This window comes from Notechis scutatus, chromosome Z (genome assembly GCF_049901735.1).
Source record: "Notechis scutatus isolate UNSWTSFEM ecotype Mainland chromosome Z, rNotScu1.2, whole genome shotgun sequence".
Taxonomy (NCBI): Eukaryota; Metazoa; Chordata; class Lepidosauria; order Squamata; family Elapidae; genus Notechis; species Notechis scutatus.
The window spans coordinates 141077816-141099097 of NC_142025.1; the positions used below are offsets into that span (position 1 = coordinate 141077816).

Consider the following 21282-nt stretch of genomic DNA (forward strand, 5'->3'; position numbering starts at 1 on the left):
AACCAAATTGTTTAAAGATCTTAAAATACAAGTTTTCTATGATAAGTTGACTGATTTAGATAAAGTTTTGACAGGTAGTAATGAAAAGGTAATTAAAAAACTTTATGGACATTTACTAGAGTTTAAATTAGAAGAAGAACAAGTTAAAGAAACAATTATTGCTTGGGGGGAAAATTTTGGATATGGGATTGATCTAGATAAATGGCAAAAATTGTGGTCTCAAAGTTATAAAATGACAAAATTATAAAATGACAATGTCAACTGCGTATAAAGAAAATTTGTATAAGATGTTTTACAGGTGGCATCTACCCCCGACGCGAATTGCAAGAATGTTTAAGAATAAATCGGAAAAATGCTGGAAATGTCATCAGATACCTGGTTCATATTACTATATGTGATGGACATGCTCAGATGCAAAAAGATATTGGACTAAAATCCACACATAGCTGGAAAAAATGATAAAACAACACATAGACTTTAAGCCAGAGATATTTTTATTGGGAATCATACCGGAAATATACAATAAAGAACTGAAATATTTGATTGTAAATGTATTAACAGCGGCTAGAATTGTATTTGCTAACAATTGGAAAAATGAAAAAATGCCAACGCAAGAGAAAGTTATTAAAAAATTATGGACTGTGCTGAAATGAGTAAATTGACATTTGAAATTAGAGAACAAGAGGATAAACAATTTTATAAGATATGGAATTTATTTTATCAATGGTTAGATAAAAACACATGGAAATGAAATATGTTAGAAAAATTTAAAGGTGATAGAATGATATAGAATATATGTATAAAAATTTATACCATTGAAAGAATTTACAATACAAATTTATAGCAAATATAGAATATCTCATATGAGTAAATAACAATTGACTCAAATAAGGGATTAATAATTGATAATTAATGTATATATAGATATTTGATTGATAATATTAGAATTTATATAAATGATAAGTGAAGACTATGGAAGACTATGGAGAGGAAGCACGAAAGATATGTAACCAACCGACACACTATATGTATGTAATTTGATGATAGTTTTATGTTTTATGTTTATTTGTTTAAGTATGTTTTTAAAAAAAATAAAACTTGTTTTTATATTAAAAAAAAAAAGATAAGCAGTAGCATGAATACAAGTAGTCCTCGACTTTCAACCATTCATTTAGTGACAGTTCAAAATTACAATGGCCCTGAAAAAAGGGATTTACAACCATTTTTTATATGACCATTGCAGCATCCCCAAAGTTACATGATGAAAATTTGGGCATCTGACAAGTGGCATAATTTTATGACAGTTGCATGACAGTCCTGGGGTCATTTGTGACCTTCCCAGCAGTCTTCTGACAAGCAAAGTCCGGGGGGGACCAGATTCACTTAATGACTGCATGATTCACTTAACAACTGCAGCAATTTGCTTAACAACTGCGACAAGAAAGGACCTCTAAGAAGCAAAACTCACTTAACTACTCAGGAATGGGAATTTTGGGGCTCAGTTGTGGTCTTAAGTTGAGGACCACCTGTAGCCTTTTACCCCCTGGAGCAACCTCTTTCTATCACAGGGTTCACTTTGCTCCACGTTGTAACAAAGCAGCCTTGTGTGGCTGCTGAGGGACATAATCCATGCAATAGGGCCCTCCTAAGAAAGGGCCACATTCCAAATGATATTGAAATTCAAGGTGCCCATGATTTAAGTAACACGCCTCGATATGAGGTTTCCCAGAGGTGGGAGTTCGATCGCACGTCCCCAGCAGATCATCATCATAACGGTTGTCTTCATCCCAGACTTGTATTCGGAGCTTGCTGGTTTCTCCCATGCTCTGGACCCTCCCCAGATCCAAGTGAGACATCCATACCGGGTTGTTGTTATTCCACACAGTGGATGTCTGGCTATTAATCCCATGGAAGGATACCTTGACATAAGCATCTGTACTTGTGAAGTAGTCTCCCCAGAGGCCATAAGCACGCCGGATCATCACCTTTAGCTTGCTCTGGCCTCGCTTCCGGGAGCAGCACATGGTGTTTGTGGCGCCATCATTGGGACATATGCAGGAGCAGGGATCTCGGACGCTGCGTTGGGAGCCGGGAGGACAAGGCTGGGTGCAGTTCCTCCATAGGGCCCTTTTATTGATGTAGTCGCTCACTGCCTGCTGCAAACTGTCCCGCTTTGGGTCACCTTTAGGCAGCAAATCGTGGATGGGCTTCAAGGAGTAAGAAAGGAGTGCAGGCATAGATTTGAGGCTCTCCTCCCACTGCTTATAATGTTCAGAGTTCTGATTGTTTGAAAAAAGCAAGTCCGTGTGTTGGTACCCTCCAACCACATCGGTGTGTCTCTCTTTGTAGGTCTCGCGGAAGCTTCCTTTGAATGACTTCTTCTTCTTCAGCTCTTCACATGCATTGTAGGATGCACTGAGGCTCCCTTTGCCTTCACCAATGTTGGCCGAGGCCTCGAGTTTTAGACAGTCATTGATTTCATCAGCCGACGTGCCGTCCAAAGCTGTCTCACAGACGCTCAAGGCTGTCACATCCCTCACGCGGCCTCCCAAGTGCAGGTGGTTGATGAAGTGGGTCCCGTAGGTGTCGATGAGCTGCTGATATTCCAGGAGGGAGTTGGGTCGATACTTGGCAGGGAGATTGCGAAGGGAGTGCTTGAAATGATTGGAGGGGATGTATTGGCTGATCCGGAAGCTGCAAAGGAAGAACAGAAGATCACACAGTAGGGTGACAGAACTGGCAGGCCTTCCAATAAAGGAGCGGTTTGAGGATCAAAGGGTAGCAATCTTGCAGAATTGGTGAGTAACTAGATCAGGGTTTCTCAATTAGGCAACTTTTAAGATGTCTGGACTTCAACTCCCAGAATTCCCTGGATTTTAAAGATGTCTGGACTTCAACTTCCAGAATTCCCCAGCCAGCACACTGGCTGCGAAATTCTGGAGTTGTAGTCCAGAGATCCTAACTTATTTAGACTAAAAACCATTGAGTTAGATGCTGAGATGTTCCCCACCACTCTTATTGAGAGTTGAATTGCCTAGAAAGAAGATGGTTCAATCCCCAGAGGATTCTTCTAATGATCAGAGAAGGATATGTCCTCCATGAATTTGTCAAGTCCTTAAAAACAAGGGACCTCTCAAAGCTTGTACTTTTCAACTCCATATATTGGTTTTGTTCAGCTTGCACAGACAAATATCTTCTGTTTGTACGTCATCATATATCGATCACTTAGATCAGTGATCCCCAACCTTTTATGCCGTGGGCCCGGCACGGCATCAGCTGGGGCGCTGCGGCCCGGTACCGGCATCAGCTGGGCGCCGCCATCTTTTTATGAAAAAGTGCTTCCGGTGAGCTTTCTACCCGAAAAGCTCACCGGAGCGCTGGCGCCGCCATCTTTTTGATGAAAAAGTGCTTCCGGTGAGCTTTCTACCCGGAAAAGCTCACCGAAGCACTTTTTCATCAAAAAGATGGCGGCGCCAGCAACCAGCGGCCCGGTAGGACTTGTTCCGTGGACCGGTACCGGTCCGTGGACCGGTGGTTGGGGACCCCTGACTTAGATGATGCCAGCTATATTATCTGGGTCGGTACCTTCACATGGTCAATCTTTTCTGGGGTTTTCAGTTTGGCAGAATTAGAACTGGCTGACAACTTGGCCCAGAATGGATAGTATGGGGGTGAAGATGCTGAACAAGGAGCAGAAAGCCCCATGTTCCGATCCACCTTCAACAATGGAAATTAAGTGAGTGACTTCAAGCCAGTCCTTCTCCCTCAGCTGTCTCAACCTCTCAAAAATAGGTCTTGTACCACCTTAAATAAAAGCACATATCAGATTTAAAAAAAATACCAGGGCTACATGCTACCAGGAGATAGCAAGGGATCTGAATTCCAGTGAATCTCAGGCAAGATCCACCAAGAGACCTATTTGAACCAAGTTCGATGGTCACCCAGGTACAGTTATCTGAAGGTTGAGTCACGGCAATGGGATTTATTTTCTTGTTAGTTTGAGACCTGCTCATCCAAGCAGCTTCATCAGTTAGAGCAAGCTAGTTAGGCAGACTAACAAGAGAATAAGCCCAATTGCCATGACTTCAAACAACTCAACCTGGATGATTGAGAATCTTTATCGACATGTTGCACAGATTTCCCCTTTCCCCTGCATTCTCTTTTCGTCTTTTTTACCTTTGTATTGAAGGTGTACAGATAGTCCTCAACTTACAACAGTTCATTTAGTGACCATTCGAAGTTACAATGGCACCATTTTTCACACTAATAATCGTTGCCGCATTTCCACGGTGACGTGATTTACATTAGGATGCTTGACAACTGACTCACCTTTATGACAGTTGCAGTGTCCTGGGGTAATGCGATCCACTTTTGCAACCTTCTGACAAGCAAAGTCAATGTGGAAGCTAGATTTACTTAAGAACTGTGTTACTAATTTAATAACTGCAGTGATTCACTTAACAAATGTGACAAGCAAAGTCCTAAAATGGGATGAACTTCACCTAGCAAATTTCTCACTTTGCAACAAAAAAATTTAGGCTCAATTGTGCTCATAAATTGAGGACTACCTTATTACTTTTTAAAGCTACCTGGAATCAGTGCCATAGCATAATTATTTTTTCAATAAATACCGTATTTGCCGGCGTATAAGACGACTGGGCGTATAAGACGACCCCCAACATTTCCACTCAAAATATAGAGTTTGTTATATACTCGCCGTATAAGACTACCCCTCTTCCACACACCTTCCACTTTTTGCACTTTTTTTTTTTTTTGACGCACTTTTCTGCTTTGGACAATTTTGAAATGAGCTAATCCAATTTTGAACCAAGAATATGCAAATAGCTATGGAGTTTAGAAATGAGTTTTAAAAATATTTTTCATTGCTTACCATTAAGCGTAAAATATGTTGTAAATAAAATGAGAACACAGGAAACGCTCTCTTCTCAATACAGCTGATCTCTCTCTCTCTCTCTCTCTCACACACACACACACACACACACACCAAAAACCGGACACTGAAAAGGCTGCCAAGGAACAGTATATTCAATGCCTTCTCTTAATCAAGAAACAAGGAATTCCTTAGAATCTTTTTTTTTCCCCAAGTGGCCCTCTTTAAAAAAAAAAAAATGGAGGTAACACTTTCATTCAAAAAGTCTTCCAGTATCTGGAGTCGCCAGACATATTGAAGTGAGGCAGGAGAGTAAGTGAAATTTGAAATGATCCAGCTAACGTTTTCTTCCCCTCCCGCCCAAAGCCATTATCTCCACGCCAAAACGAACGAGGGGAGGCAAAGAAGCCAAACACGCTAAAAGGATCTCTTTATTTTCCTACACAAGGTCACACCTACTTTTCCGCATTCAAAGGACAACCTCTCCTCACCACCACCACACACACACACACACATTCCCAATACCCGCAATGTTCTGGGCATTAATCACCATTGCTACATTAACCTGGTAAATTTATACTCCCTGCTCTCCCCAGTGTTGCTTTGACGGCAGGATTTCACACAGCGGGCGCCGCGCTTGTTTCTCTTCTCCGCTCTCTCCCACCGTTCGCACATGTTGGAAGCACCGTAGAAACCTGATAACCCACCCGGGGCTCCCCCATCCTTAACCCTACAGCCGCCCGCATGCAAAACCTGCGTGCAAAAAGAAAAAGAAAAAAAAGAAAAGTACGCCGCACGTGAGGATCTTCGAATCCTCTCCTCCCCACACCGCTAAGGAAGGAAGAGGGGGAAAGGTTGCGCAGCGTGTGGCGAGTGACACCCGCACACACACACACACACACACACACACACACACACCACACACACCGCCCCCCAGCCTCCCTCCCGGCTGCAACTCAAGCTCGAAGTGGGAGTCGGAGTTCTCCCGGCGTATAAGACGACCCCCACTTGGAGGCATGTTTTTCAGGGCAAAAAAGTCGTCTTATACGCCGGCAAATACGGTAAATGGAAGCCAAGCACTGCAAATGGAACACTGAAGTTGGGAGAGGCTCAATTTTTCACTTCTAATGGAAAGAATGACTCATTTCCATCAGGTGGCAGGACTACTGGTAAGACAAATTATGTTATTAATTAATACTAATTACCATCCAGGCCAGAGGTGGTATTCAGCAGGTTCTGACCAGTTCTGGAGAACCAGTAGTGGAAATTTAAAGTAGTTCTGAGAACCGGCAAATACCACCTCTGACTGGAGATTTTACATTATCCTTCCCATGCCACGCCCACCAAGCCACGCCCACAGAACCGGTAGTAAAAACATTTGAATCCTACCACTGTTCTAGGCCTTAGCAGGTGGATACATCTGGCTGACTCAAGCTAGTTAATACAGTGAATCCTCGACTTACAACCACAGTTGAGCCCAAATTTCTGTTGTTAAGTGAGACTTTTGTTAAGTGAGTTTTGCTCCATTTTACGACCTTCCTTGCCACAGTTAAGTGAATCAGTGCAGTTGATAAGTTAGTAACCCGGTTGTTAAGTGAATTGACTTTGCTTGTCGAAGGTCTCAAAAGGTGATCATATGACCTTGGGACACAGAAACGCTCATAAATATTGCCAAGCATCCAAATTTTGGTCATATAATCATAGAGATGCTACAAAGATCATAACTGTGAAAATTGGTTATAAGTCAGATCTTTCAGTGCCATTGTAACTTTGAATGATCCCTAAATGAACAGTTGGATAAGAATTTTGAGTTGTCATGGGCGAATAGGCGGCAATATAAAATAAATAAATAAATAAATAAATAAAACAAACAAATAAATAAATAAATAAATTTCAGAGCTGCTGGTTGAATTAAGGCAATCTTTTTCAAACTTGGCAACTTCAAGATGTGTGGGCTTCAACTCCCAAAATTCTTCAGCTAACATGGCCTGCTGGGGAATTTTGAGAATTGAAGTCCACATTAGTGAGTTATAATCATTTTTCAGATTTACAACTGCAGCATTCCTTGGTGGCGCAGTGGTCAGAGTGCAGTACTGCAGGCAACTTCTGCTGACTGCCTGCAGTTTGGCAATTTAAATCCCACCAGGCTCAAGGTGGACTCAGCCTTCCATCCTTCCGAGGTGGATAAAATGAGGACAGGATTGTTGGGGGCAATATGCTAACTCTGTAAACAGCTTAGAGAGGGCTGTAAAGCACTATAAAGTGGTATATGAGTCTAAGCGCTATTGCTATTCCCAGTCACATAATCAAAACTCGGACACTTGGCAACTGGTTCATATTCATGATGGTTGTCGTGTTCCAGGGATCATGTGATCCCCTTTTGCAACCTTCCAACCAGCCAAGTGAATGGGGAAACCAGATTCATTTAACAGCCATGATACTAAATTAACAAGGGACTCACTTACCAGCTGCAGAAGGAAAGATCGTAAAATAAGGCAAAACCCACTTAACAACTGTCTGTCTCGCTTAGCCACATAAATTTTGGGCTCAGTCGTGGTCTGAGGACTACCTGTTACCTGTCAGGCCTAGAAAACTAGATTTGCACACTTCCTCTTAAGGCGCCCTCAAAACCTCTGCCATACGAATGGATGATTGCAGTAAAGCCCTGGAGGATTTCCCAGCCATTATCCCTTGCCCAGGCCTCCTTCACCTGTAATAAGAGCAGGAGACTTCGTGCCTTGCAAAATTGTACTTGTCTTTGTTATTCTTCGCCATGGTGAAGTCTGCCAAAGCGGAGTGAGTTCCAGCAAATTCCATCTGGACCTGTTGACCAGGTTTCGGCTGTACATCAAGCCCAACCTTCCAGTCATTCTTCACATCAGATGCTGCGTTGTGAACCGTATCGATGCCCGAGGTTTCTAGAGAACTGTGGACATTCCTCTGACAACTCACTTTGGCTGTCCAGTCAACGACCACTAAAGGAAGCCTCTGAAGAGGTTTATCCTGCAGAAAAGGGTTACTGCACATGGTGCAAGTGCCATCGGCTTTCCGCCACCGGCTCAGATCCAACACCTGGGACTTCTTCTTCAACGTGGTGATGTCAAAGCCACCTCCAGCTAGGTTGTAGCCAGGCACAAATTCCTTTTCCTCATTGCATTCATCGGCTGTCCTGACGTGGCAATAGGGAGAGACGCTGGTCAAGAAAAGGAGGAGGAAGGGAAGCTGTAGGGTGGAGGCAGCCAAGATGGACTTGGCTCTCAGCATGGTTGATCCTACATGGGGAAGAAGAACAGATTGTGAATTCCAGAAGCTGCATTAAAAATGAGATCTCAAAGTGGAGTAGCATTCATCAGCTATAACATTGGATGAAAAAGATAGTATGTAATTAGTTTAAATTCTCCCCCCCACCTGGCTCCACTCCTCCTGGATGCATGATGTGGAAATGCCCACTGTTTTCAAAAGGGTCAGAGGAATTATTAATAATTATTTGGCATTTAAAGCAGGGTTTTTCAACTCTAGCCACTAACACCTGTGGAGTTCAACTCCCAGAATTCCCCAGCCAAGAGTTGAAGCCCATACATCTTTAAGTGGCCAAGTTTGGGAGCCCCTAGTCTAAAGCATCTAAGTTTAAGCAAATGCAACCAGAACAAAGCATCTAAGTTCAGTCTAAGTTCAGAAGTTCTATGAACTCCTCCGTCAGGTTTAAGAGATGTGGACTTTGACTCCCAAAATTCCCCAGCATACAGTTGCTTCCTCACTACCACTTTTCAAACCAGCCATACCAAGTAATTTTAAATCTGAATTTTGCACATTTGGAAGCAGAAGCTTCCATAGGGAGCTCAAAAACATCTGTAAACTCTTCCAGGCCTCCCTCCTTGACTTTTTTTTTAAATCAAACATATTACTTTACAATGTTCCTCGTGGAAGAAAAATTGCATATCAAGCCTATAAGCAAGAGGACCCAGAGAATTCAAAACCTCTGGAAATGACATCACTGAACTAAGGATATACCAATTATCATACAAAGGAAATCTCAGCTACTCAGCCAATCATAGCATCATGGAATGTAAGATTTCAAGTGGATCTGGGAGATCAATTTTCTCAACCTCACTAAATTTGAAATGTCTGGACTTCAACTCCCAGAATTTCTTAGACAGCAGGCTAGTGAATGAAGTCTACAGATTCTAAAATTGTTGAGGTTGAGAAATATTGATCTAATCTGTGGGTCTCCAAACATGACAACTTTAAGACTTGTGGATTTCAATTCCCAAAATTCTCCAGCCAGCATGGCGGTTGGGGAATTCTGGGAGTTGAAGTCCACAAGTTTTAAAGTTGCCAAGTTTAGACACCTGTAAAGTCCTGCTGTAGGAATCTTCTATTACAATAATCCTAACAGGTCCAATCTCAATTTAAACATGTTGAAAAAGGTAGAGCTTCAAATTGCAGTTAGAAAATTTGCTACTAGAAAATGCAAGCTTTTCTCTTCCAAATTTAGAGTGACAGCCAAGAAAAATCCTTGAGAAGTCTAGGCCCACATTTTTATTCTCCTTGATTTCTTTTCAAGCAAAAAAATTTTTTTAAAGTATTATTATCAATGTCCAACATTATTAGAAGTTTTATAAACCAATTTTATTTGCACATTCTTTGCCTGCAGACTTTTGGTCCATAAAAACTGTGGCTACCCCATCATACCCTCACTTCTCACTCTTAAAATTCTTTTTAAAAGAAACATAAAGTAAGCCATGTACAATGTATGGGGTAAACTAAACAACTACTAGACATGCTCAGAAGCACAATTAAGGGGGAGAATAAGTATCGGCTGTAAAACTGTGGTGTTAAACTTTCCCTATTAAAGGTCGAAAATCCCAACCAAAAGACAGCAGAGGCTGGCCTTCGGCCCCATGGTTTGCCACCTCCCCACTGTCTTTTGAAAGTTCTTTGAGAGCTTTAGAAGAATCCCTAAGCAGAGATATTTGTAGTTTACATGGACAAACCAGAATGGGGGAAAAGAAGGAAGAGACAACACTCTGCAGCAGAGAGTTTATCCAAGCCTTTGACGCAGCAGAAAATGAAGATTATATTTGTTAAGTTTGGGAAATAATGGAGACCAGACATCTGACCAGTGACTTCAACTCTTTAATAATCGTAAATAGAAACAGAACAGAGCAAGGCGGTTATGGGCAACAGCAACCCTTTTATAGGGTTATCTGCTACCTTATTAACCAATGACATGTGCCATAAGTTCAAACTTATAACCAATGAGAAGTGTCCAAATAGTGGCCAATCAGGGACTACTTATGGACCAATCCCTAGTTGTTGTATAAGGGCCAATCAGGTGTGCAGGTTTCCAAACCCTGATTTGCATTTATGTTAGTAACTTTATTGATTCACAACACCCCTCCCTTTGGGTTCCGTTTGAGGGGAGCTGTAATAAAATCCTCAAGATAGACAGGCTGTTTGGTCTGTCTGGATGATTTCCGTGGCTCCACCGGTTTTGGTCTAAGGTCCGGTTCGTGGAGCGTTTGGATGATCTTTATTAAATTCAGTTTCGCTGCACGGTGATTCCGTGCTGCTTCCACTGTGGTTGTCTCTGCTACTCCGTGTTTCTTCGGGTTTTGCAGTTCGGTTTCCCCGTATTAAAGTTCCCTGAAAAATTCAACTCCCTCCCGCTTCAAGTTCGGTGTTCCGCTGGGCCGTAGGGTTTCCAGTTGGCCCGCTATTTGTCATATCAAAGTCAATTTCTCGATATTTCCTCCCCCTTGAGTTGGTGAACCCGGGGAGTCATGGGTGCTGGGTGGTAATCTCGATCGGAGTTTGGTCTATGTGGCGTTTCCACACCCTCCCATCGTCCGTTAGCAGGCAGTAAGATCTAGGCCCGGTAAGGTGGGTAACGTTGCGTGGTATCCATAACGGGTCGCCGGAAAAGTTTTTGGCAAAGATTAAATCGCCTACCTTAAATTCCGGCATTTGCTGCTGGAGCCGAAGGGCTTTTCCGGTGCGAATGCGGGGTGGAGCCGGTCAAGGTGCGATCGTAGTTTCCGCCCCATAAGAAGTTCAGCGGGCGTTTTGTTGGTCACGCTGTGGGCGTGATGTGCTGCAACAAGAGAATTCGATTGATTTTCTCGCCGATGTTGCCAAATTCCATTTTGTGAAGGGTCTTTTACAAATTGTACCATGCGTTCTGCACGTCCATTCGCCGGGGTGCGCGGGCGAGGTTAGCGCATGGCGGATGCCTCGATCAGCAAGAAATTGTTCAAAGGGTAATGTAGTAAACTGTGGGTCGTTGTCCGAGACCAACACGTCCGGAAACCCGTGTGTGGCAAATAGTCTGTTTAATTTATTGATGACTGAGTCCGTTGTAGTTGTATTCATTCGATGAATCTCGAGCCAGTTTGAATAGGCGCGACAGTAATAAGGAAAGTGTGTCCTTTGGTAGGCCCCGCAAAGTCAATATGAATACGGGACCAAGGTCCCTCGGAGTTTCCCATTCGGTTGGGCTTGCTTTAGGCGGGCGTTGCTTTGACGCCCTGGCAACATTGACAAGTAGCGACCCAGGCCTCAATTCTTTTGTCGATTCCCGGCCAGCAAGCGAAGCTGCGCAGTGCTTTCATCCGCACGATACCGGATGTCCCTCATGCAATACCGCCAAAACAGTTTGTTGCAATTTGCCAGGGATTACGACTCGATCGCCCCACAAGATACAGCCTTTTGGGAAAACAGTTCGGTTTGGCGGGCTTTGAAAGGCGCCCATTCGGTGCTATTTGGTCCGTCGGCCATCCCGTTCAACCCAGCGCAGGATGTGTTGCAGAACTGGAGTCGCGTTTCGTTTCAAAGGCAATGTCTCTAGCCGTCAATGGTGGTGCATGTAGAGCTTCGATCTGTAGTGTTGAGATGGTTGGGGCTGGATCTACAACAGAGTCTGGGAGCGGTGTTCTGCTCAATGCATCAGCGTGGAGAATTGATTTCCCAGGGCGATGTTGCAAGGTGTAGTTGTAGGCCGCCAAGAATTCAGACCAACAGGTCATTCTGGGGACAATATATACGGGGTTGGTTTATTACCCGCAATGATCCTGAGTAGCGGTTTATGATCAGTAATTATCGTAAACGCACAGCCATAAACATATTCATGAAATCTTTTAACTGCAGCCACAATAGCTAAAGCTTCCTTGTCCAGCTGACTATAATTTATTTCAGCTTTAGCTAGGGTTCGCGAAAAAAAAAAACGCGATGGGGCTTCGCGCTCCATTTGGTAATACGTGGGCCAGAATTGCCCCAACCCCAAAAGGTGATGCGTCACACATGATAGTGAGCGGAAGAGTCTCGTTGTACTGCATAAGTACAGAATCAGAAGTTAGCAATTTCTTTACTTGTTGGAAAGCACATTGTTCCGTTGTCCCCAAACCCACGTTGCTTTTTTGTCTAATAGTCTATGCAATGGTTCTGCTACCGTTGCTTTGTGGGGTAAAAGACATTATAGAAATTGATAAGTCCAAGGAACGCCTGTAGGTCTGCCTTGTTCCTTGGAGTGGGGGCCTTTAATCGCCCTTAATTTGTCTTCGGTGGGATGGATTCCTTGGCTGTCCAGGAGGTATCCCAAAAATTCTACTTTTTCGGTACATAACTGGCATTTATCTTTTTAACTCTGAGGCCTGCGTTTTGGAATCTTCAGAAACCTCTCTGAGTCGCTTTTCTAGGATGTCTTTGTTAGGGGCGGTGATGAGTACATCATCGAAATATGGTACGACCCCTCTGATCCCTTGTAACAACCTTTCCATTAAACTCTGAAAGATTCGGGGGCAACGCTTACCCTGAACTGGAGCCGGTTGCATTTGAATGCGCCCTATGCGTTACGATAGTTTGCGCTTCTGCCGTGGTAGGATCTGCAGGCAATTGCTGATATGCCTGGGCTAGATCTAGTTTAGCGAAAACTTTCCCGCCACCCAGGGAATGGAGCAAGTGTTGCACTACCGGCACTGGATATGCACTTTGCTGTAGTGCGTGGTTTAAGGTGGCCCAGTAGTCTCCGCAAATTCTCAGTGACCCATCAGGCTTGATAGGCGTCACTATAGGAGGTTTCCCAGCGGGCGTGGTCGGTGGGTTCCAGCACGCCCTGCGCTATTAGCTTATCGAGTTGTTCGTCGATTTTTAGGCTTCAAGGCGAAGGCACCCGACATGGCTTAAGGCGGATGGGTGCTATCTCAGGGTTCAAGTTAAACAGATCGGGGTCCCCTTGTACTTGCCTAGTCCGTTCGCAAAAGCGTCTTGGAATTCTTGCCCGAGTGCTTCCTCCCCCATCGTTGCTCTTGGCTCGGTGGACTCGCTACAGTAATTCCGAGCGGCCTGAACCGTGAAGGCCTAAAGACTCAAGGCCTGTCGCGCGGTCCACGACAGTCAGTGGCAGACCACGGTACGGTCCTTGAAAGAGATCTGGAATCTGCGGGACCCGACAACGGGAATTCGGTTGCCCTGATAGTCTTTGAGTATAACCCTTTGAGGGTTAAGGTCTTGGCGGCGAATCGTTGGAATGAGCTGTTGGAGCGTTTTCCACGACACCATCAAGAGGGAAGATCCTGAGTCTACCTCCATCACGCAAGGTTTGTTTTTCGATGGCGACCTTTACTCGGATTTTCCCGGCATCAAGGGATGTAGCGTGGCCAATGGTGATAGTTTGGTGGGTCTCTTCCGCCTGGTTTCTTCACGCCTGATGGAAGTGGTGGACGGCTTGTTTCTGTAGGAGTGGTTTCCCCATTGGTGGTTCAGTTTTTCTCGTGTGTGCTGAAGAATCCTGAAGATTGGCATTCGGCCTGTCGGGGTTTGGAGTTTTGTTTGCTTCTGCAAACCTTTGCGATGTGACCCGTCTCCCGCAATTTTGGCAGAGTGCGCCGGAATTTGCAGTTGGATCGTGGGTGATTCGCCTCACATCCTGCACACGGTCGGAATGAGGGTTGTGTGAACTGGTCTCGTTCGCTGGAGTCGGTTGACCTCTTCCTCATCGCTTTCTGATGGGGATTCTAGGTCTTCGTGGTGAGTCGATACCCGGGTGTCTCTCTGAGCGAGGCGAGGTATCATTGGCGGTTTACGTAGCGGTGTGTTGGTGCAGCGCATTCGGGCTGCTGACTTCTTGGTCGCCTCCGCTGCCGAGGCTTCTTTAAGGGCATCGTTGAGGCTGATGTCCCCCTTAGCCATAATTTTGTTCTGGATCGTGCCGTCTTCAGGCCCAGAACCAGGCGGTCCCTGAGGGCTTCTTCTAAGTCGGCGAATCCGCAGAGGCCTCCAAGGTTGCGGAGGTCCGCGATGTAATTGGCAAGGCTTTCGCCCTTCCGTTGGTCCCTCTGGTAATATTCGTGTCTTATGACTAAGGTTGGCATGGTGGGGCGCGTGGTGAGCCCGTAGTAAGGGTTCGAGGACGTCCCAGTCCATCTCTTTTACCTCTGCTGGCTTGGCAAGTGATTTTGCCATTTTAAACATGGTAGGCCCGCAGTGAGTTAGAAAGATAGCTCTTTTTTGCCGGTTGTTGCATCTTTCAAATTGTTGGTCTCCAGAAACATCTGGAACCGGTCCATGGGCGCCTCCCAGTCTTCGGTTTCTGGGTTGAATGGAGCGGGTGGTACGGCACCGCTGGGCCATGTTGCCATTGATGGTGCGTGTTCGACCACGTGCTCTGTTGGTTGCTTCTGTAACTCAGTCAGCTCTTCGGTCTCCGTATCCCATCCTCGTCGCAGTGTTAAGTTTGGGAAATAATGGAGACCAGACATCTGACCAGTGACTTCAACTCTTTAATAATCGTAAATAGAACAGAACAGAGCAAGGTTATGGGCAACAGCAACCCTTTTATAGGGTTATCTGCTACCTTATTAACCAATGACATGTGCCATAAGTTCAAACTTATAACCAATGAGAAGTGTCCAAATAGTGGCCAATCAGGGACTACTTATGGACCAATCCCTAGTTGTTGTATAAGGGCCAATCAGGTGTGCAGGTTTCCAAACCCTGATTTGCATTTATGTTAGTAACTTTTATTGATTCACAACAATATTGTAAACAGACAGTCTGTTCCAGTGAGTAACTCATTCACAGGCACCTTGTCAGACAAACTTAATTTATGTGATTCATTGGAACAAACCGAACTGGAAGATAAGCAGTGTGTAAAGCTGTCTTCCTCCCTTTTGGAGGGTGGCTCCTGTTCTTGGAGCCCAGCAGCAGCCTTCTTTGCTCAGGGGGAAATGTAACAAATTTAAAGAAGGAAAGTGTGACAGACTTCCTCTCTAGACAATGTTTGCTTACAGCTCAAACTGTAAACTCAATATATGATCTTTTGTCAATTGTCATAAATAAGGTTGACTTCCTGAAAGAATCTTTTGCAACATTTGTTAGGAGCCACTCAAATACTGTAGAAGGACTTGGGAGGATAACCATGGATAGATATGGGACGGCTAACTCAGAAAATGAAACTTGCGAAGGACCTTGTTTCCTCCCAAAATTTGAAACACATATAGAGAAAACACTCAATCAGGTAAAGGCCAATCAGGTAAAGGTCTGCAAACTAACCAGGTTACCTTGCAAATTTATTAAAAGAGAGTAAATAGAGGGAATTGGAGTAATAGAAAAGCTGTTAGGCTGTCCCTGAGCCAGCTGCTCCAAGTTGTGAACTCACTTTGATAGATCTACTACATGCAGAGTGGCTGCCAGCAAGAATGCAAATGTATGAGAATTTTTCCTATTGTTCAAGCAACCCATAATACCCTCCATGCTTTTTCAGAATGAAGCCTTTTCTGAGCACCTTCTCAATATTTCCAATAAGGGTTTTTTTGCTCAGAAAAAGTGTACCCACCCTGAAACAGCATCACCAAGTGGGAACTGTTCCTTTAAATCTAGATGTAACAGCTCTCGCGTTGCTAAAACCTGAGGCTGCTGCAACTCACCTGACCCCGAGAAGGCAAAGAAGCAATATACAAACTGTGTTACCCACAGCTGTAGGAACTGCTGAGGATGCGCCAGAGGAAAGCGCTTGATTGGCTTATTCAGTGCATTGTCAGAACCTGAGCAAGTTAACATCATTCAAAGATTGATGACCTAAAAGAGGCATTGACAACAACTCAATCTACAGCAAAGCCTCTATTTAATTTGGCTCCACTAACTACACAATCTTGTAGACAATGTATTTAATCAACAAACTGCCTCAACAAACTGTCACACAGGCTGACTGTGGGGTAACTGCACTGACTGACCCAACCTCTGAGAAACAACTGAAAGACAAAGGGCTTCATCACACAGTGCCCCTAAACTGACAAACACTAAGGAGATAATCCAGCTTCCATCTTCAATTGATTTTGAAGCTCCCATAACAGCTTTCCACAAGATGAATCCTCAGCTATGCCATTCCAAAAATGGACATAAATCTACATTTATAGATTTAAACCAGAGTACCTGCCCATTGGGGAAAAAAACCATTCTTGGAGCAAGAGGAAAGGCATACTGGCAACCGAGATATAGAGGAGCAACAACAAGTTCTGCAACCCATGAGGAGAAATATTGAACCTCACAACAATTGTGTTTATATGGGAAGCTTAGATGATATTGATCTGGCTCCAAAGTCAAGTTGACATCTGACATCCTTACCATCCAGCCAATTAACCAAGCCAGATCATCTTGCTTCTGAGAACCCCCACAGTTGGCAGACCTGGAACATAGCAGGCTGGAAAGGGATAGTTGATAGTGGACTAATGAGCTTTTTCTCTAGATTTGACATAATAGCCCTTCAAGAAACTTGGTGAACCGGAAGTGGACGAACCAGTACAACTGCCAGGCTTTCAGGATGGGCCTCCCCAGCCCAAAAACAAAAGGGAGACCTCTGGTGGACTATGCATTCTTAAAAAGCAAGAGTTTCAATGGCAGGGAGATAAATTATATAACTAAGATAAGTATCCGTACTTTGTAGCTGTCAAATTTTTAATATGACCAGTTTGAGTTAATATTGGTAAATGTGTATTCCCCAAACACATCCCAGCACTATAATTTGAATATTGGGTGTCCTTGGAAGTCATCCTGAGATGATATAGCAATATTGTATCCTCAGTCCAGTAGTGGTTCTATTAGGAGATCTGAATGCTAGACTGGGTCCCCTTGTATGAGCTTGCCCAGAAGAAGGGAATCCCAGGGAGTTCTTTGAAAACCATCCTCAGTGGGTTCTCGAGATTGTAAAAGTAATGCCGCTTGGTTTGCTCCTAGTCTCCTTAATTTTTAAGGGTAATCTCCAAATTTTGGGAGGTAAGGATAAGAATTACATATATCCCTTACACACACCACTCAACTAATTCAAGTAGTGTACTGATCTCTTTTCGTGTGTCTAGGAGATAAGGTTGACCTCTTTTCGGAGGTCACAGTACACCCTATAGCGACAGCAAAAGCGACCATCATCTTATAAGTGTGACATTACGAGGCTGCTCAGATTTAAGACCATATAACATGGCTGACAGATGGCTTACTAAAAAAGGTAGAAGACTCAAAATAAAAGGTTAATTTGGGCTAAGGTTGATACAAGGCAATATTAGAATGTTTTAAAACAGAGAATGCTATTATTAGGCTAGAACAATCCAGTCATTTTTACTACTGACTGGATGTCAGCCTAACAATGCATACTCCAATCTTGTAAATACTGAAGAAACATTACCAATAACTAAACCTACTACCAAAAGCAAACTCCATGGTAGGCAGACCTCGCTGGGTTTGATTCGGATTGCCAGCGACTGAAAAAGAAATTGAAGGCAGCCATGAGGTGGTTGCTCAGAGTGAACCCTACTGCCTATATATAAGCTAAGATGTTGCACACAAAAGGAATATAAAAAATCATAACATTAAAGGAAAACAAAGTTTTGCCATTTCAATTGGCTCAGAACTGAGTTAGGCTGCCCAGAAGTCATAACTCAGTATTATTTTGAACATTCTGTAGCAGGTATCCTGGGAAAGAACGGAGATTTATGCGTTTGACATGTCTCTACTGAGGATTGAGGGAATTATTATCAGTGCTTGTTTGCTTCCACCGAACTGGGTAAAGAAATTATTTTTAAACAGTGGTTTAACAAACCCTAGAACTTCCCCGCTTGGTCACCAGTTTATTACTATTTCATCTTAAATCGTACTTTGTCTAGATTCCATTTTAAATTGTATTTTATCAAGTTCCATTTTAAATAGTATTTTATCAAATTTCATTTTGAATTTTTTTTATTAAATTTTAGTAACAAATTGTTGCTGGAACTTTGTACTTTGATATGGCCCAAGGGCTAATCAATAAAGACTTATTATTATTGAAGGTGAAGTGATCCATAAAATATTCTAATGCTCATAAGCACAATTGAAAAGATCTTGCTAATGTAAATTCATCTGTTTTCCATTCCTAGGTGCAATTTTTCTTTTTTTGCCTCGAAATAATATTTGAGAAAGATTAATGGTGGTGGCTTTGGAGAACCAATCCTGATCTTGACATAGTTATTATTTTAAGATAAAATGCTGCCTTTTATTCAGAGCTCCTTGTGGCATTTCCTCCTCCTATTTTTCTCTGCAAGAGCCCTGCAAGATAAGATGGACTAAGAGAAAATAATCCCCCCCCCCCGCATTATCCAGATTAAAGATCTATGGCTGAAGTTGGACTAGAACCCTCTTCCTAATCCAGCATCTTAACTAGTTTGGCAGGTCTCAATCTGGCCGAGAAAGAAGGCCTATTTGACAACCAGAGATTGGCAGATGGAAAGGGGTTTTTCACATCAGGGGTGCCAAGAAATCACCCCAAAATTTGCCCCAGGTCAATCTTCTGCTCAAGGCACAGCTTCAAAAATCCAGGAAAAGAATTCAACCCCATAGCCAAGAGTGGATGCTTCTTAAAAAACGATCCGGATTCCCACACTGGTTTTTGCCCATCTCAGTTAGAACAAAATATTAGAATAATTGAACTATTCTTCTCATTGCAATGTTACTTCCATAACTTCTCCTCCCCACCATTCCACAAATGGATCTAAACATAATATCTATCCAGAAACATCTATCCAGAAATACGTACCTTAGCAGGAGGAAAAACACATGTACCCAGACCCTCTGAAGTCGATCAGGCAATGACAGGATACCACAATCAAGAAAACTGAAAAAGAAACTCAGCTTTTCTAATGACACATAAAAGTTGAAAGATGGAAAGCAGAGGGGGGATAAGACTCTGAGGTTTGCACACAACCTCCCATGGGCAACAAAAAAATTCACACCTCAGCTTGCCTTTTGCCCACCAATTAACTTGTTTATTCATTTTTTACTCCAAAGAAATGAGCTTACACATTTAAACCCCACCCAAGTGTGTATCTTCACTATAGGAAAGACTGAAAAAGGGAGGGTTTTTTGGGGGGTGTGGGGGTTTTGAAACCTGGTCTGAGAACAGTTTCATTTTTGCTTCTTGCTGTTCCCCCAAGCTTGGCCAGAGTCACCATTTACAAACCTGTTTCAAAAAGATAGCCTAAGCCACACACCAAGTGCCAATAGCAGAGATGTTTGCAGGATATCCTGGAAACAACACTTAAATGTAAGTTTTAAAATAATGCTGAAATACATTTCATTTCATTTGAATACATTAGTATGTATTCAAAATGTTGACAAAATAAGTAATCGGGATCACTTTTATTAATATACATAATGTGCTGTCTCAGCCAGTCCATGGGAGTTGGATAGTTACTTAGGAATTGTGAGCTGTCCTCTTAAGGGAATGCATCATGGTAAATGTAGTTAAAGGTATCCTGGGAAATGTAGTTCATCTCATGTGGCTACACCTGTAATCCTGATTGGTCACTAAATTGACTCTCAAGGGGTTGATGGAGGTTTCCTCCATTCTTGCCTGGACTCATGGACGGATAAGTTTTCTTTCTATCGCTATGAGATGGGTTAGGAAAATAACCATTATTTACCTGCAATGCTGATATACAAAGGATTGGTCATTATAGAAGAGCGTTGTCACAAATGTGAGTTATGAAGATACCTGATGTACCAATAAATGTACTTAGTTATGGATGTTTTGTGGAATTATCTATCTGCATCTGCACAGCCACAAATCCACCTCTGTGCATGAGACAGGACGAAAAGTAAAAAATGGTTATTTTCCTAACCCATCTCATAGTGATAGAAAGAAAGCTGTTATCCGTCCATGAGTCCAGGCAAGGAGGAAACCTCCCTTAACCCCTTGAGGATCAATTTAGTGACCAATCAGGATTACAGATGTAGCCACGTGAGATTAACTACATTTCCCAGGATACCTTTAATTACATTTATCATGATGCATTCCCTCACAATTCCTAAGTAACTATCCAACTCCCATAGCCTGGCTGGGACAGCACACGTAATGAACCCATTTGCAATATCAAAAAAGTGTAATTCTGAAATTTTGTGAAACCCCAAAGATTGCAAGCTGTATTTAATTTATGGCTAAATCTAGCAACTGGTCACAGCATCTGGAAGGAATGATAGCTATTAATCCTTTTAATTGAATTTGCCCAGGATTAAATTTTGCTAATCATTTCTGGGCTGCAAAATTTACAATGTCCACCAGATGGCAGTAGAGAGATAGCAAAAGTCTCTTTGCTGACATCTCTGGTTCATCTGGAATATAACATCCCAATACAGAAGTTTTACATTTGGGTAGCTCTGAAGTCTTTTTGCTTTGCTCTGCTGATCTGGTATTGGGGAGAGACCCTGGTGAGGAAAAGGAGAAGGAAGAGAAGCTGTAATGGAGAGAGCAGCAAAGATAGTGTGTGTGTGTGTGTGTGTGTGTGTGTGTGTGTGTGTGTGTAACTGAATTTCAGTGAAGCATTGCAAATTTTGTGTGAAGAAGACATAATATTCATATTAGCTAATTAAGGGATTTTTCCAATGCAAGTTATAGGAATGGGCAGAGGGTTTTTTAGGAACGGGCACAGACATAACTGTGGGTAATTAGGCGTGTGGCCAGAAAAATATCTGCAGTGCATTACTTTTAAATATCATTCCACAGCACTTCTGAGTACAGGTAGTCACCTTACAACCAAGAGCTGTGGTGGCACAGTGATTAGAATGCAGTACTGCAGGCTAATTCTGCTGACTGCCGATTGCCAACAGTTCAGGAGTTCAAATCTCACCAGGCTCAAGGTGGACTCAGCCTTCCATCCTTCCGAAGTGGGTAAAATGAGGACCCAGATTTTGGGGGGCAATAGCTGACTCTGTAAACCACTTAGAGGGCTGTAAAAGCATTGTGAAGCAGTATATAAGTCTAAGTGCTGTTGCTATTTTTAGTGATGTTACTGAAAAAAGTGACTTAATAACCGGTCGTCGCACTTACAACTATTGTAGCATTCCCATGGTCACGTGTACAAAATTTGTACCCATGG

General features: G+C 43.1%; 1 protein-coding gene across 2 annotated transcripts in view; it reads right to left on the minus strand.

The window, feature by feature from the left end:
* Positions 1 to 476: 476 nt before the first annotated feature.
* LOC113422494 (perforin-1-like) overlaps positions 477 to 21282 on the minus strand; it is a 34964-nt gene continuing 14158 nt past the window's right edge. Inside the window, exons 1-3 of one of the 2 annotated variants that reach the window (XM_087947228.1) lie at positions 18945 to 19048; positions 7602 to 8163; positions 477 to 2694 (exon numbers count right to left, since the gene is read on the minus strand). In XM_087947228.1, the coding sequence (XP_087803354.1) occupies positions 1572 to 2694; positions 7602 to 8155 (1677 nt within the window). In that variant the 5' untranslated portion in view covers positions 8156 to 8163; positions 18945 to 19048 and the 3' untranslated portion in view covers positions 477 to 1571. Of the gene's footprint in view, positions 2695 to 7601; positions 8164 to 18944; positions 19049 to 21282 lie in introns of those variants that run through there. The other variant, XM_026683488.2, reaches the window with a different exon arrangement.